The sequence below is a fragment of the Corticium candelabrum genome, chromosome 8 (assembly GCF_963422355.1).
Source record: "Corticium candelabrum chromosome 8, ooCorCand1.1, whole genome shotgun sequence".
In the NCBI taxonomy this organism is placed as follows: Eukaryota; Metazoa; Porifera; class Homoscleromorpha; order Homosclerophorida; family Plakinidae; genus Corticium; species Corticium candelabrum.
Window position 1 is genome coordinate 2,845,221 of NC_085092.1, and position 17,310 is coordinate 2,862,530.

The 17,310-nt window shown below is 45.1% G+C and overlaps 3 protein-coding genes across 3 annotated transcripts; 1 reads left to right on the forward strand and 2 right to left on the reverse strand.

Annotated features, from left to right (window-relative positions):
• The first annotated feature begins 3,956 nt into the window (after nt 1–3,956).
• Nucleotides 3,957–4,428, forward strand: LOC134182818 (uncharacterized). The gene has a single exon (XM_062650264.1). The coding sequence runs from the start codon at nt 4,019–4,021 to the stop codon at nt 4,424–4,426; it is 408 nt and encodes a 135-aa protein (XP_062506248.1). The 5' UTR covers nt 3,957–4,018; the 3' UTR covers nt 4,427–4,428.
• A 5,960-nt stretch (nt 4,429–10,388) lies between these two features.
• Nucleotides 10,389–13,039, reverse strand: LOC134183177 (major facilitator superfamily domain-containing protein 6-like). Its single transcript, XM_062650658.1, has 2 exons — nt 11,465–13,039; nt 10,389–11,408 (listed from the first exon to the last, which is right to left on the reverse strand). Exons 1-2 carry the CDS (start codon nt 12,986–12,988, stop codon nt 11,391–11,393), a joined length of 1,542 nt encoding a protein of 513 aa, XP_062506642.1. The 5' UTR covers nt 12,989–13,039; the 3' UTR covers nt 10,389–11,390.
• A 1,506-nt stretch (nt 13,040–14,545) lies between these two features.
• On the reverse strand, nt 14,546–16,071 carry LOC134183238 (SPARC-like). Its single transcript, XM_062650728.1, has 7 exons — nt 15,886–16,071; nt 15,734–15,823; nt 15,480–15,673; nt 15,332–15,405; nt 15,184–15,278; nt 15,002–15,126; nt 14,546–14,937 (listed from the first exon to the last, which is right to left on the reverse strand). Exons 1-7 carry the CDS (start codon nt 15,973–15,975, stop codon nt 14,787–14,789), a joined length of 819 nt encoding a protein of 272 aa, XP_062506712.1. The 5' UTR covers nt 15,976–16,071; the 3' UTR covers nt 14,546–14,786.
• Between the last annotated feature and the right edge of the window lie 1,239 nt (nt 16,072–17,310).

The following is a 17,310-nucleotide window of genomic DNA, read 5'->3' on the forward strand; positions in this document are numbered from 1 at the left end:
TTTCTCACCACAAAACCTGTAAAACTTGATTTTATCATTTGGCAGTGTGTTGAGCGATTCCTCGCAACTCAGACTTCGCAGATGCAAGGTCTTACTCGAGAACTCTAATCTTGTTTTCACGTTCCACTATTTCATTTGCTTGCTGTTCAATTATCCGACGTAAACCATCAGCTTCAGTCTCAGTGACATTTTCGACAATCAACATCTTCACTTCTCTAGGATCACTAGACTATACACATGTCTTGATCAACTGCACCTGCGGATGAGGTAGAACAGCCTCTGCTTTCTGATTTAGACATTACAGCTATGAAATTAATAGCTAGTGCGTGTATGTTGTCTTAGTTTAGACATAACTGTTGGTGGGGCCTGCAGACTGGCAGTGCTAATAAACAGACTGTAGTGTACGTGTACTGTACTCTGATCCGCGTCAGTACCTATCGAGTGCAAGTTATCACAGTAACATCTTCGACTTGGCCAATCACATATATACAGAAGCAAGCTAGACTGCCCAGAAACAACGCGAAACGTCCTACATGTCTGGTTACCCCAAAATGGGTTCCCAGGTGGCATGATTTCACTCGCTAAAACTAATCCATCAGTAGACAATGAGTTGTCTGTGCTTCCACTCCACGTGTATCTGTTCAGAGTGTCAATCAGGCGACTTCAGCTTGAACAGCAGTCTCTTACCCTCATGAAGCCGTACTCAAGAAATGGCTTCCTACGCGTCTCTACGCAGGCAAAGTCTCTTACAATATGCTCGAAATGGTAAGTAGTGAACTTACTTACAAAGCCTAGTCAACGGCAAGATGATCCATGGTCCAGAATCAGACCCGGAAACGTGGACTTTGTGTACAGCGAGATCGACGAAAGGTGCGTGTTACCCTCGAGATTGCGCATGTTCTAGAAGCTCCGCCCCAAATATCGTCCATTAAAAACGAGTGTCCGACGAAAGGAGCGGAACCTCGGCCCACGGAGCATGCGCTACCTTTCGCGTACGAAAGCAAACTGAGATAGTGGTAGTATCCTTGTGTTGGCTAGTTACCTATATACCTATAGCAGGTGCGAAGTTGCAGAATTGCCTTTGCGTTTTTATGGGAGAGGTCGTGTCCGATGAATGATGGTGGTGTCCGATGAACGGGGTCGTAGAGAAGGATCATGTTTACTGTCCTAGCATAACCGTTTCAAGCCTTTGGAGGTCCCACGTCTGGAATCAGTCTTTACTAATCCGTCTTACTCTAGGCTTCAACAAAGCTCAGTCTTACTTCGTTTACTTCTTGCACGGCTGTCCGATGATTTGATGGTGTCCGATAACAGGGGCGGTGCTCTAGATGGCACAATGGAATCTAGAATACTAATTCAGTTCAAACCGGCGTTGACCAATTTTAGCATTCGCTTAGTGTAGCGAGCAATATAGGTCCAGGTAGTTACCTATAGAATAACCTGGAGAAAGTACGGAGTACAAGCAAATCGTAGGTAGCGGAGCCGCTGGAGATTCCCTTCTCCAGTCAATCAGGTTGTCGACCTTAATAAACTTACTTGAAAAATACTTGATGGATAGATAAGCTTCTGCCTATTGATGTGGTCTGTTTTTACTCTGTCACTACCGGAGAGCGTAGCAAACGTCTTGAAAGTGATGGGAATGCGCACTTCACGTGTCAATGACTTCTCGACACTGTTTAAATCATACTGAAATGATGATGTGTATTATCAAACAGGTAATCAACATCGTCGTCAACTACTCTACGATTAATTAAGTGAACTGTTTAGTAACATAATTATGAAGTTCTGCTTGAACTGGAGTGCCACACCCAAAATGCTTGGGCTAGAGCCTTCCCCAGCCCCCACCGATGCTACGCCGGTGCTGTCAAGGCCAAGGACAGTACAAGGGCAGACAAGGCTGCTCCTAAACAACTGAAGTTACACGTGGTTGAAGGAAACGGACCCAGTTTGCTAGGTAGAGATTGGTTACGACACATACAAGTGGATTGGAAGGCACTGTTCAGTCTACACACGCGTGCGCACACGCACACACACACACACCACAGTAGCCTAAAGGAGCTACTGGAAGAGGACCGAGAGGTTTTCCAGGATGACCTTGAAAGGCTAAAAGATATCCAAGCCACACTCAACACAAAGTGAAAAGCAACACCACGTTTTCATAAGGCACAAAAGGTGCCATATACACTGTAAGAGAAAGTGGAAGAAGAGCTGTTAAGTCTTCAAACAGCAGCTATTATTAGCCTAGTGAAATTTTCAGATTGGACGACACCAATCGTTTCAGTGGTGAAGTCCAATGGAACGGTAAGGATTTGTGGAGATTAAAAGACAATGGTAAATCCCATATTGGAGGTTGACCGACACCCATTGCCGGACACAGATGACTTGCTGTCACATGTAGCAGGAGGGGTAACATTTTCAAAACTAGACCTGAGCCGAGCTTACCGCTGGTTACCGTTTGGAATAGCCTCGCCACCAGCCATATTTCAGAGGATCATGGAAGGCTTGTTAAATAACATGTTGGGCGTCGTGTTACATATACCGTGATAATGTCGTGATAGCGGGGAAGAGTCAGACTGAGCACTTGGATAACTTTGGAGAAGTTTTGAAGAGACTAAGAAACTGGGTGGAGATTACAACAAGACAAGTGTCAGTTCATGAAGGATTCTGTGGTGTATCTAGGACATCAAACCGACAGAGATGGATAACACCCCACGGAGGAAAATGTGAGGACCATTTGAGATGCACCGATACCACGAGGAGTATCAGAGTTGACGGCATACCTTGGAATGCTGACCTACTACAGTAAATTCCTTCCAGATCGAGCGACAGTGTTGGCACCGCTGCATGCCCTCTTACAGAAGGGAGCAACATGGAAATGGTCAGGGGATGAAGACTAGGCTTTCCAGGAATCAAAAAGGTTGTTGACATCTTCTCGGGTACGGTACACCACAATACCAAGTTATCACTGTTGCTGGCATGTGATGCCTCACCTTTTGGACTAGGTGCCGTTTTGTCACACAGGCTTGAAAATGGGAATGAATATCCCATTGCGTTTGCATCGAGACGACTGTCGGCAGCTGAAAAATTATTCACAGATTGACCATGAAGGGGCTGCAATCGAATTCCACCGCTATATCTATGGCCGACACTTTGAACTTTTGTCTGATCACCAACCACTGAAGGGACTGCTTGGCGAAGTACGAGGCATTCCAGTAATGGCTTCGCTCGAATTCAACGGTGGACACTACTATTGGCTGGATATCAGTATACCTTTCGCTACAAAGCAGGAAAGAGGCACAACAATGCTGACGCACTAAGCCGAGTGCCCCTACTTGATCTACCACACCATACATGCCAGCTGGAAGCAATGCTTCACGTTTTGGAACAGTTGGAGAAACTTTCAGTTACAGCTGCACAGATTGTATGGTGGACCACCAACGATCCAGTACTGTCTCAAGTGCGAACACGGGTTAGAGAAGGCTGGCCACAAAAAAGTAGCAGAAGATGTACGACCATGCAAGATATTCATAAGGAGTCACGAACTGTCTGTGGAGGCTGACTGTGTAGTTTTTAGAACCAGGGTTGTGATACCGCCTGCAGGCCGCACACGGATCTTGACAGAGCTTCATGAGGCCCATCCTGGAACTGCTAGGATGAAAGGATTGGCAAGGGGTGTGGTCTGGTGGCCAAGCGTTGACCCAGAGGTGGAACAGCTGGTCAGGAAAATGTGAAATATGCCAAATGAACGGCCCAAACCCTCCTTCAGCGCCGTTACACCCATGAGAGTGGCCAAAAAACAAGGTCAAGAGCACGTGGACTATGCAGGACCGTTCTTAGGGTGTTCCTAGTAATAGTGGATGCACATTCTAATTGGATTGAGGTTTACAACACAGGGCAGGTATCTACAGGCTTGGTGATGGTACGTAAACTGCGACAAGCTTTTGTTCAACACGGACTCCCAGATTCGGGAGTCTCGGATAATGGGCCGTGTTTTACCAGCAGTGTGTTTTCAGAATTCATGAGGCAGAATGGCATCCAACATATCAAAGTTGCACCTTATCACCCAGCTTCCAATGGTCTGTTTGGCCATGAGACTGTTTACACCGATCACGCCGCATTGCGTTCATTGCTAGGCACGCTTAATCCGTCCGGGAAGCTTGCTTGCCCTATGGGGAATGATGATATAGGAGATGTCGCCCGAGATGGCCGAGTCAACCACAATGCCGATGCGTTGTCTCGCCTACCGCTTGTTGAAGCGGACGTTCCGGTCGGTACAGCATATGAATCGACTGAGAGAATGGCCGCACCAGTAGCGGTTGTCGAACAGCAGGAGAAACTGGAAGAATTTAGCGAAAGCCGTGAAGAGATAGTGGAAAACAGAAAACGGACACAATCTTGCGGAGATCCAAAAGTTCGTGGTAGATAGAAGGCGTGGTGCTGGACGACGGGAGGTAAGCTCGGTACCTGGCGTTGACACAAGGGCGGTTTGATATCATCGACGACATTTTGTGTTACGTAGAGCCCAACAGCTCCATATCGTGTTCGTGTGGCTGTCCAAGAATAACTGAAGTGCACGTAGACCGATTTTCTGGGCATTTTGCGGAAAAGACTATTTACGGGATATTTTCCAAGCGGTATTGGTGGGGACATTCGATGCACTTGCCTCACATGTCTTCCGTGCCTCAATAGGGATGGGCCTGGTAGAAAGTTACATCCGCAGTTGAAGCCAGTGCCGGTTGGTGGGCATTTGAGAGGGTCGTAGTGGACGTATTGTCGTTACCGCGTACTCGGAAGGGAAATCGTTACATCGTCGTATTTGTCGACTACTTGACGAAATGGTATGAAGCTTTTGCCACCCTAGATCATGAGGCTACCACTATAGCCGAATTATTGATTAAGCATGTCGTCTGTCGTCACGGAGTATTGGAGATGTTGTCCGACCGCGGGGTTGACTTCTTACCTGGTCTTCTAACAGAGATCTGCCAATTGCTAGCTATGAAAAAGATCAACACAACTGCTTACCATCCCAAACGGACGGAAAGGAATGCTGGCGAAACACACGGAATTTCATGGTGAAGAGTGGGATAAATATCTGCCTTTTTATATTTTCGTACCGGGTGAAAGTGCACTGTTCTACGCGGGAGTCACGCTGGGACGCTCTAATACCAACGGAAACGTCATTGGAAGGTCCAAAATCAGCCGCACAGCTTGACGCAGATGATTATAAAGTGGATGTGCTTTTGGGATTTTCTTTTGCGTGAGCTCGGAACAAAATAAGAGAAGCTAAGGAACGCTACAAGGGTCCGCCAGTATGACAAGAAGGCTACTCCAGTCAAGGTAAATATTGGTGATCGGGTTTTCGTGAAACAGGAGATTCGTACGAAAGGAAAGTTAAGTTGTTTATTCGAGGGTCCTTGTCGTGTTGTGGGATAAAGGAGTAACACGGTCCAAGTTCGTCCGGTCACGAAACCGACAGCAGCTTTAGAGACATTCAATTTGGAGAAAGTTCGTCTCTGCCCTTCAGAAGTGCTGGATATCGATGCTGAAACTCGGCGACACGGTCATCGAGTTGCTGGAGGACGAGCAAGCAAGTTGGGAGGGAAAATGTAATACCGTCTTAGATCTTAGAACACTGTTGATGGTTGCTGACGTCACGTAGTAGTACGTAGAGATCTTGATCACGTGGTTCGTAGAGCGCGGTTCTGTCTTAGATGTCGTAGAGTGTGTGCTTCGCTGTTTGTTGGGAGTAAAGAGTGACTGCTACAGTGATGTGAGTACGTGGGCGCTACACTAACCCTCACAACTCTAATCCTAACTCTCACAATTCTAACCCTAACCCTCACAACTCTAATTCTAAACCCCACGACTATAACCCTAACCCCCACAACTGTAACCGTAAGCCTCGCAAGTCTAACCCTAACCATCACAATTTTGACCCTAACCCTAACAACTTGAGCCCTAACCCTTAGAACTTTAACCCTAACCCTCACAACGTTAACCCCAACCCTCACAACTTCAACCCTAACCCTCACAACTTTAGCCCTAACCCTCACAACTTTAACTCTAGGAAGATTTGAATTAGCCAAGTTGTTTAGGTTTAACTATCACGTGCGCTAATGTTCCCGTAGCGTTCCGATCGATAGCTGCGACAAGTCTATCTCTCTTCTTGGTCTTATTGACGCTCTTAGATATGGAACATTCTGGAAAGAAAGCGCCTCAGGCAGTCCGAGGAACGAAAGAGAGAGTTGCTCCTTGGACATTTGAGACATCTTGCTGCACTAGAGATCCCGAATGTAATAGCAGGTCCCGTACGTGAAAAAGCCAAGTGCTGACGCCCTCAACTAAACAGGCTTAGAGCAGATCTAGCGTGGACACAGTCTCGAATGTGAATGGCAACCAAACCGCGCTGTCATTGATACTAATTTGTCTTATTGGCGTTACTTTTGGAAACACCACAAGAAAATCCTGGGTACAGTACTGTCCTGTACAGCTGTCAGCAATCACTCAGGACCACGAACACCCACATCAAAATTAAATTCTATACACTCGATTCCCACACTTACCAAGTAGAATAATGGCTAGCGATTGGTATCATCCAACAAATCATACCACAAATTATGACTGGTCCAGTGTTATCATGTTAAAATTACCTCAATTCTTTGGTAGTCCCAGTGCAAATTTACTCCTCGCTCCTCAATATTTGTGGCAAAATTGATTTTTCTTGAAATTATAATTTGCTTTATACACAATCGAAACATCGTTACGATTTCAGTTTTGCTGCATCATAGTATCCACAGTAGTAACAGGATTCCGAGGCCATTCCGGGTTCTTTCCGGCAACGACTGTAAAACTACTCTAGCGTCGATATATATTGCCGCTATTTTGCTTAGCAATTACGTCTGGTCTCTGTCATCCATATTTGCTCAAAAAGTTGCCTGCAAATTTGGACCGGGTATTCCAAATTTGCCTTCACACTCTCGGCAACTGATCTTGATAACACCTCCCAACCTAGACTCGTGACCAGTCTCGCCGCGCTTTCGTAATTCCCGAATGTGAACCACGCTGAGGATTGCACATCCGGGAATAACGAAAGCGCGACAAGACTGGTCTCGAGTCTACTCCCAACCATAATCTAAGTAAGATTCAGAACTCAAAAATTATGCATGATTCTAAACAGCAGATTAGAGCCACATTGGAAAGGGAAGTTGAAACTTTGAATATAATACATTTATATTTGAATTCTCGGATCGACTTTGGATTGAATGGTTTCATTTTTGAGAGAACAGACTTGTTTGGAGCCACGTGATTTAACCGCGCCTCTTAGCACGCGCTATGTCGGACCAACATACGTTTTCTATTCCATGTACGTAGTACCATTGTACCAAATCAGACTCTCTGGTTATATATATATACAGAAGAGCTGTCTGTTCGTGTGTGTGTGTGTGTGTGTGTGTGTGTGTGTGTGTGTGTGTGTGTGTGTGTGTGTGTGTGTGTGTGTGTGTGTGTGTGTGTGTGTCAAGAACTCAAGCAGTGTTTTTGGAACCAGCCCGTGATCTAGACACCTCAACTGAGCATCCAGCTTTGACTAACATGACAATAAAAGATATCCCCGTATGACGTCATTGTAAATGGAGTGATTATGTAGTACGCAAGGGGACAGTTACTTGGTCTAGGTGTGTTTGCAGAACAACAACTATTTACTGGTTTCTAGGTGAAGGCACATTGTGTTTCCCGTGTTACCTCACACATATCCTTATATACATATGTCTAAATATATATCACTGCGCACGACACCGCCGAGAAAGATGTTGCGCTCTATAGTCGTCTTCCTGACAGTGATGAGATCTATAGCTTTCCGTGTCTGCATGGGCGTATTCGATAGGGACTTTACGGAAAACGAAGCGGAAGACAAGAAAGAACGGAAAGCCAATGCAAATAGAACAAAAGTTTTTGGATGCAGGAAAAGTGACACGCACATGCGCAAATGGACGATGCAAGTGGCTGTTGCTTCAGTTGCAAAATCTAGAGCCCTCCTGACGCACTGTTTTGTCCAACTGTATTTAATTGACTACCTGTTATAAAATATAGAAGCTCTAGAGATAACTTCTCTGGAATGCAGTTTGCGCACAGACTTTGCAATTTCGCGGATATCTTCCGGGACTTCAAATTACGGATCATCTTTTCCAGATTTCCCCCCGTCCTTTCGAGTCGTGAGAGTGGAAGCCTTTCCAATTAGCTTACCAGAAAGAGAAAGTACCCACCCTAACCCTCCTTTCTAATCTTTCTTTTTTTCCTACAAAAAGTCCCTATCGAATACGCCTTCTAAGCTCTTTGTAGCTTTTCTACATTTCTACATACTAATATTAACCTAATTAAACAAGTGTAGGGTCGAATTCACCGATTGACGCACGCGCATTATCTCTTGACTCCGCCCTCGGTCGCTAATCGTTTCTGGTCTTTTTTCAAGTTGGGAAGTTTGGCGCTATCTCAGAGCAAACTTGACAGCTGAGAATTATCATAACGCAAAACGTACGAGACGTTTTACGTCCATTATGTGTAGGTTTCGTTTTACCGCTTCGTGTAAACTTTGATATTTGCGTAGACTCGTACCCAGTCCTCCTCCTCGCGCGCGCTCCACGTGTTTTGTGGAACAAAAAGCACGTGCCAAAACACGTGGAGCGCGCGCGAGGAGGAGGACTGGGTACGAGTCTAATATTTGCGTAGGCGAAAGTAAAATGTACTTTCGCATCACTGACTCACCTTCAATCGACGGCAACAAGCACACATACGGCGATGGTTCGGCTGTAGAATGAAGGCATTTTGTGTCGGTGATTACTTGCGGTGGCGCACGTTTCCGTGTGTTTTTCGCATCACTCAAGCCCTTTTGAACTATAGTATGGCCTCCATTCGTAGAAAGAAACGGAGGAAAGTGCGAAGACCGAGCGATTGCAAGCCGCTCAAGACGATACGGAGTCTATAACGTACGAATTATCGACTGAGTCGCTATGAACTGTAATTCACTGTTAGAGTCGCCTAAAGCGTCTAGACCCGTCTCTTGTGTGCTCTCGTAGTTGGCCTCGGAACGCAAGACCTAAACAATGCGCCGCGCAACACAGCAAGCGTTCGGTCCGCAGCCCAAAGCCTTGACGACGTCAATGTCTACTGCGCGTGCGTCAATCGGTGAAGTGCTCCTTTAAGTAAGGTACGTAGTCTCAAGGTTTGTGCATGCTCCAATCCTAGATCCGCCACTAATTTCTTTGTCGTCAACCAGCCATTAAACGCAAGCGTAGTAAGCTACAGAGTTGAGGTCGTAGACAAGTCTGCATGTATACTGTATGCATGAAATCTGCTCGTAGAAAAGTGATGTAAAGACAAAATTCCTCAAACAACTTCTGATTCCCTAAACAACGTTGATAAAGTTGATTCAGGCCTTCTGCTATAAATTCGGGGAGAAAATGTGCTAAGCCTAGTGGACATGTCGCTTCGTAAAAAATCCTGCAAAGACCTACACGTCTCGCTGTCTCTTCTCACAACGTGCATGACACAGCATCGCTTCCAAGAGTTCCGCGTATGGCAAATATGGACCCGCAGACTGTTTTTGGGCATGCCAGTCGATGAACGACATCCGAGTGAGTAACGCAAGCTTTCCACATCGTAGGGGACCCTCCGCCCATAAAACATTCAAACTTATCGTTTCAGCCGATTTCGAAAAAACTGCGGTCAAGCACCTATATCGAAAACAAACACAAACCGCCGTCATCGAATAAACGTCGAGCTTGCTTAAATGCCCCACTCGCCTATCCCCAGTCCTCTAGTAGTTAATTAAGTCCACTGGATGTACTTACGTATCTGTCCAGGTATTGTATGACCACGCCCACACATCATCCCCTGCAGCTGCACTTCTCTCTTAGATTCCGTAATATAATAAGTCCAGTATGCAAACACATTTTCAAATTATTTCCAGAGCTGAGATATTATAGTCGACCATCTCTACTCTTAATTATCTGGTGGTGGCCGTGGGATACTAACTGATTGATTCAACTGACTGACTGATTCACAAGCCTTGATTTCAACATGTCTATAAAACTTGCCTCATGATACATGCCAATTACCTTTCCTCTAGAGCTTATAGCATTGCAAGCCACTTTCTTATTCAATCTTGACAGCAACCGGTTGCAAAAGAGAAGAAAAAGTCTGAAGCTAGACTGTAATGTGTAAGTGTCTGTTGCCTTTTGCCCTGCCAACGCAATGCATACCAGACCTCAATCACATCAAGTTTGAGACCTTGAGTCAGGCTACTACTGTTTACGTGTTGATTGAAACCAAACACAAAACTACAACAACATGCAGTAGCAACTCAAACATCAGCTGCAGTTGCAAGTCCCACTTCCAATTTTCTGTTTTTATTTCCTATGTAAATGAGACATGATAAAGTTGTAATTCTATATAGAAACACAGCTTGCAACAAGTTAACAAATCCTGTTTGTAAAAAGGATTTTCTGAGTCAGATAGCAATTGTCACTGTCTTGTTGATAGGGTAGAGAGTCCTCCATGCCATATAACCACTTTGTAATTACCGCTGCGCCGCTTAATTTTACGCGGACTTTGAAGGAAGGCGCTTATTGGAGTGTAGCACTAATTTGAGGCAGACACTTAACATGGAAACCATGCACCCAACAGCTCTGATCGATATGTAAAATATACATGATATGCCTGCAGGCTTCAACAACATGGGGAAGGTCCGGAACAAGTCTGTGAAAAAACGTGATTGGTATCTTTGGCGGAGCACACGGCGCGCCTCTCGTTAGCAAACTCTGTACATTCTTGAGTTTGACAGAAGCAATTCTGGTTGTAACCTAAGACTCTATAGCTATTAGTGGCAAATCCTTTCCACCGCTCATGGTTGACTCAGACTCTGACACTTCAGGTTCTGATAGTTCAAACTCTGCTGCTGATTGTGATTTGTAAATTAATCGTTGGCTTGTGACGAGTGCGTAGGCTGTAGCTATTTGTAGCTATTGACCAAGGAGTATAGTGCAAGGGCACATGCCTAAGTCAGACAGCTTATTTGCTTGAGGTATCGGTTCAGTCTGCTAACTTTTCGCTGCAACTTGTCTTGTCCACGTCCTTCAGCTGATTCCTGGATCCGCCACTGGTGACAGCGTCCTGTACGTTGCGTAACTACTGCTTGGAAGCGCCTCGGAGTACGCCTCGTTCAATCAATCGCGCATCAGACCGGGCAGTAAGAGCGGAAGAGGTCGTTCCTTATTCCTGTCGGATGTCATTTGACTGCAATATGGCGCTTATAAAAGGACGGTAAAACCGGTGGGACGGTAAAAAGTGGTTATACGGTATTTGTCTACGTCTGTTTTACAAGATTTGTTGATTGATTACCAAGGTAATAAACTCTAAATAAATAAGAACATTTACAAAGTCATTGAACAGATTGGACAAGTTTGTCAACCTCCTTCCTGTTTGGATATTTCTCTCCACAGCAAGCAGATATGATTGCATGACCAACACAAAATAGAACCAAACCTGCTATAGATACCCAAGCTGATATTCGAAAAGTCATTCGTGAGCCCAAATGTTGCCAGCACAAACCGCCAAGAATTGCTCCACATCCTCCACCCAGACCTGTTAGTACACCTTCAAAAAGGGTCTGTGCCGAAGCTTCCAAACCACTGGGAGCAACAGCACGAGCATATAACACCAGAGCTGCCGATCGAAGAGCAAACGTTACTCCATGAAGAAGCTCAACAGGCAGCACAGTCCACGGAATGGTTATAAAAGAGTAGGCAACAAAACGAACAGCATAGCAAACAAACGTCAGACACAAGACGCCTGTGTATCCAATCCTAGAAATCAAACAATCAGATAGAACAAATGCTGGGATTTCTCCGAGTGACATGACCAAAACAGACAATCCCATGATTGTCTTACCACCGCCCAGATCCTGTATAAACCAGAAGAGGAAACTCTCAATAACAGACATTAACATTCCAATCAACCAGGCAGCAACAAGAAACAGGACAACTCTTGGATTCTTGAGCAATAACCTCAACTTGAACCAGAAGTTCACCTGTGGTTGATTCAGTTGATTTGGTAGACTGGGTTCGCTTGTCTGACTTAGATTGTGGCCACTTTTGTGACCCATTCCCATTAGAATGGCAAATAAGACGGATAAAGCCGTAAGACCACCAAACAGGTAAAAGTACAAGGAATAGTCTGGTGAGCATAATGAACTTCCTAGCTCATCCGAAACAAAACCTACAGCAAATGATGCCAATCCCCATCCTACAGTTCCCCATACTCTTTGCTTTCCGTAGTCACCATGTCTCCTAGAACCCAATATCTCCAAAGTGTAATAATCAGACAGAGGTGGACCAGGAGCAGCAAAGGCCTCACCGACAGCAACGAGACCTGCAATCTCCAGCAACTTTATATTTCTGGCATCCAACGCATCTCGTCTTAATTCACGACAAAGTTGCGTCGTATTTCTACTCCTTTGTAGAAAAGAAAACTGAATTTGGGAGTGACCGTCCGACGTGGACGTCAGCCATTCCGACAAATTGGATTGGTTGCCGCAGTAGCATACACGCTCTAGGTTTCCTCTGTCTGTGTCTGGCCTCACTAACGCAATCAACCAAGTCAGAACGATTTGCAGCAGCAGGGAAACGACCCAAATTAGCTTGACACCACCGAATCTCTCCCCAACAACGCCCCAGAGAGGCGTCGCTGCGAAGTTGACAAACGGTCTGACAGATTGAACGACGCCGTTCTGGCGAGCCGAAAGACCGACGTAGCGGTAGTAGAGCGTCAAATAGGGAAGGAGACAACCCCAACCCGCAAAGAACGTGAAAAAGTGAAGCTTGACGGTAAGCAGTCGACAAAACCTTACTCGACCTCGAGAAGAGTCGTTTTCCTCGTCCAAATGGCTTTCACTTTCACTGCAATCGTCAATCAGTCGTCTCGTCTCTTCAGTCATTCTTCCTAAGTACACTGAAGCGGTGTTCCCGACATTTGACCGACGTACCGAATGACCGCGCCTACAAAGATTTTATTAATATTAGTATTAACATTAATATTAATCAAAAGCGAATTTACAACACCATATTTGAACAGCGATACAGTACTGTAGTAGTGTATCAGCACAGGCCCGTAGACTGAGAGCGTCGGGTCGATCAAACTCCCCGCTCGTTGAACCTCTGCTCATATGCGCTGTTTTGATGACATAGTCCTAGTCATTCCTAGCCAAGCCGTATTTCTAGCTTGTAAATAATTTTTGAGACTGTCTAGCGACGTGCACTGACACCAGCGATTGCAGACTGTGGTGCGGTCAGTTCTTCATGCATAAACAATTCCTCTCCGTGTGGTCGAGGAAAGAAGGGGTTTCCCCAAACATTGTGGGCGTGTCAAAATTTCCTTTACACACGTGCCCATCAGAAAGTACTTGAGATCGACAGCCTTTTCCTAATTTTCAGAAATACTTTATATCATGAAAACGCGTCTATTTGAGTACCAGCTAGTCTCTTCAAACTGATTATTTTCTCAGGTTCAACACTTAGTTGAGAAGCAAACAGTGGCGTAGGAATACCATCCAGGTTGGGGGCCAACATGGATGCCATTATTGGAGCTCCTAGTTTTTCCGCTTGTACCTGATATTGTTTTAATCACCCCTCGTGATTCCTACGCCGATGTAAGATGGGCTGGCCAAATCTAGAGCGGTAGCCTCGTTAGGTAGCACACTGAACTGTGGAGAAAGGTATAGAAGCCGAGAGTTAGTTACAAAACTGTGGAGTAATCCAATAACTAGATATTAATTAATTAATTTTTATACGTTATTAATAAATTAATTTTTGATATGAACCACTGTGACTAATCAATTTATTTTTCCGGACCATTTTCATGCAGGCTTACTTTTGGGCGTGATCTATAATTTTCCAAAGCCGTGCAAGACCTGAGGCTGCTTTGCCGGTGCCAACATTGGAGTTCTAATCCGTGCAAACAGCCTCCACTCTAGCATCTCGTGAATGTGCATGAACGCATGCAGCACCAGCACATTATAGCGGCTCTAGACACGATCTTTGTGGGTCAGGAAAGAGATCTAGCTAGACTCTACAGAAGTGACTTCCATGGTGTTCACATGCGTATATGTTATTGTACCACACTACTCTACTAATTATTATAATTATAAATGTTACTTAAGTTAAGTAAGGAAGTATAGTAAAAAGTACGACCGATGGCAGCTCAACGACTGCCTGGAGTTATACAGATTTTTTCACAAAACCGTAAATTTGCAGCTTCTCGAAAGAAATTCAGTATCCTGTACTTTACACGCGACAACAAGATGTCAAGTGCTGACAGGAGCAGATTCTAGCGAGGCTCAGAATGCGTAAGGCTACGCAAGACCAACGGAGACTTTGAAACAGTATTGATGAATATTCGATGGCAAGGACGAGAATACGTAATTGAATTTGAAGTATGAATGCAGACAACTAAAAGTACGTACAGTCGCATTCAAAAGAGACGACGCATGCGCAGCTCGATTTACCGTACCATCTATTGATTATGTACATATGCCGCTTCAATACGCAACGTAGACTTACAAAACTTAAAAGCCGCTCTTGTCTGTAGGAATTCTAGATGTATGTAAAAAAGGCACCGAAATGCCAATTACATGATGCATGGAGTTATTATCGATGTCCATAGTTTCTAGTCTCAGCCATAAACATGTGGTCCTTATATCCTAAAATATTTTCAGAACCTCGTCCTGCTCATCACATTCAGTGCTCTTGAAGAAGACAAAATCTCAACTCTGCTCTGCTGTGTCGCCCATTGTTGTCGATATCACACGACGAAAGAAGATCAATCAAGCATGCCTTCTTGTCGGGCACCAATGAATACAACCTGTTGGTCTCATGAGGGCTCAAGTATCTGTAAACAACAACGTAGTGCATAAAGCAAACATATGTCTACTAATAATGAATCCTATGCTGACTCGTCTTTGGGATTCTGATCCGCTGCAGCAAATTGCCAGTTGATGACAGCATTCTGTTGAATTTTCGAGAGAAGACCAAATTTCCCCGACACAGTGCTTGAAATCCTTCCTGTTTCCATAAGTTGCTATTTCGATGTAAATGGTGATGAGAAAGGGAAAGTAAAAGGACAAATAAGACAAACCATTTCATCCAGTAGTCGATCCATAAAGTATGCAGTAAAGCTACTCTTTTCTTTAGCAGAGCAATCCTTCTCAGAAAAATCGGTCACTTTCGAAACTAAATATTGCCAATATTAATCATGGACACAACTGTGAACACTGATGTCCTACCAAGGCATTCGCCCTTGTGTGCTTGTTTTAGTGTCTTACTTCTGGTAGAGCAACGTTGGTACCTCAGAGCACACCTGTACCATACAAACAGTCTAGCTCTTAGCAGGGAGTCGCACACTAAGTTATGAAGCCAGGAAAAACATGTTACTTGCTCGGGTAGGTCTGCCCGTCTGTACCACAAACTGGCTTGCTTTTCCTAGACGAAGTCACAGGACAAGTTTTGCAGACACAGAACTCGCGTCCTTGACCATCGATGACACACAACTTGGATCGTCCACACACTCTGATTCGACAATGTGAGTCAAACGGACCAGCCACGACTCCAGTAACGCCATTTGAAGCCTGAAGAGAGAAACATATATCAGTCGCATCTTCACTGTGACTGACCAACTGGACACTCACTGGAGCTGGAACGGGTCCAGAGTCACTGACACACGTAAATGCAAACAGAAGAAGCACAGCAAACAGAGACATCTCGATCCTGCTAGTATACTAGAGAAGAGACAGACACATCTACAGATCCAACACTGACTCTCCTTCCCGGTCTCCCTTACCGCACTATTGGCCTCTCGGTTTACACAGTACGACCTGGAGCTGCTCAATCTGTGGGAGCTTGCTGATCGCTCTTGTTTATGTAGGAACATGAGCGGAAGCAACCACTCAAGCTCAGCATTTTCCTAGGCGGAACCGTAGGGATGCTTTCGCCGAAACTAGACAGGAAGTGGAACCATGTGCGGAAACCTGTTATCATCTTTGCGCCAGATGGCGTCGCTAATCGTCTCGCACCTTTATTCAATAGCGCAATGATTGCTCAATAAATTTCTACACGATAATGTGATATTGTAGTTCTCCCGCGCCTCCACAACTATTCCAAACGCGTAGTAATAGCGTGCGAACGTCAATCATCCCGCAACCAGCTGGACATGATAAACCCTTGATGCCTGTACATTCCACGAGCACAATACGAGCCACCACCACAGCCAGACCGACGTCGAGAGCAACACAGAAGCCACGCAACCGTCGAAAAACACACAAACACACGGACAGTCGTTATGACGAAACCACTGCAAGGCACGTCAATGCGTAGGAAGCCGAAACGGCTCCAATTGCCAGGCCTATCACCGCCGATCTCAAGAGGACGAGATCGTCTGGGTATGAATAGCATGAGTGATATAACAAAATGCCATAAATAGCAAGGCGAGAACGGAAATGATGTAGTTGATTACTTGATACCGTCTCTTTCTATCTGTTACACACACAACGGGTTACGAAAGCGTTAGAATGCGGACAGACAGTGAAAGAGAGGTTTGAGGTCAAAACAAGCAGCGAGACCGTTATCTCTATGCATGATTTCTAGGAGAAGACGGTGGACTAATTACGCCTAAATTGCCGTGCAATTAGAGCGATAAGATTGCCAGAATTGGAGAGTTTCGCGGTTACTGGTGGATCTTAAGCGTGGAAATCAAACGGTTGCTGCACTGGAACTGCTCCCCATTGCGTTTGTTTCCTAGAAGTGCTGCTGACGTCAAGACAGTGCTCGAGTGTACGCATTGAAAACAAAGGTATCCGTGTGTAACACGCACAACAAAGCGTCATGTAGTAGTAAAGTACACAGTTCAGCACACGTACAGCTTCTGTACACGTGCAATCAAGCAAACACCCAGACGGTCGCAGTGTGCAGAGAGCCCCGCTGTGTTGTCCCCACTTTCCTGATGTTTTCCTTGAGTAAATTTCACAATACTCTCCTGATGAGGGTATACGCTTCCTGAATTACGTACAGAGTGACATACATCTATCCAGATCACACAGCTCTAAGGTAATTTGTCTCATAGACTGCAAATCTAGTACACAATGCAGCACCAGATGCCTCAATTGCGTGAGAAAGATTCAGTATCCTTTGGCGATTTGCTTTGAGAGCTTGAAGAGATTCCCTCATATCTTTTATAAACAGATTACATCAGCACTTGATTGCCTAGTTA

What these genes read in the sequence shown, in the direction of transcription:
- LOC134182818 (XM_062650264.1), top strand. Translation starts at nt 4,019, where the DNA reads ATGAGGCAGAATGGCATCCAACATATCAAAGTTGCACCTTATCACCCA.
- LOC134183177 (XM_062650658.1), bottom strand. Translation starts at nt 12,988, where the DNA reads ATGACTGAAGAGACGAGACGACTGATTGACGATTGCAGTGAAAGTGAA.
- LOC134183238 (XM_062650728.1), bottom strand. Translation starts at nt 15,975, where the DNA reads ATGTTCCTACATAAACAAGAGCGATCAGCAAGCTCCCACAGATTGAGC. An exon ending in ACACAAGGGCGAATGCCTTG is followed by an intron (nt 15,279 to 15,331) that starts GTAGGACATCAG and finishes GGCAATATTTAG; the next exon opens with TTTCGAAAGTGACCGATTTT. An exon ending in GATCAGAATCCCAAAGACGA is followed by an intron (nt 14,938 to 15,001) that starts GTCAGCATAGGA and finishes TGTTGTTTACAG; the next exon opens with ATACTTGAGCCCTCATGAGA.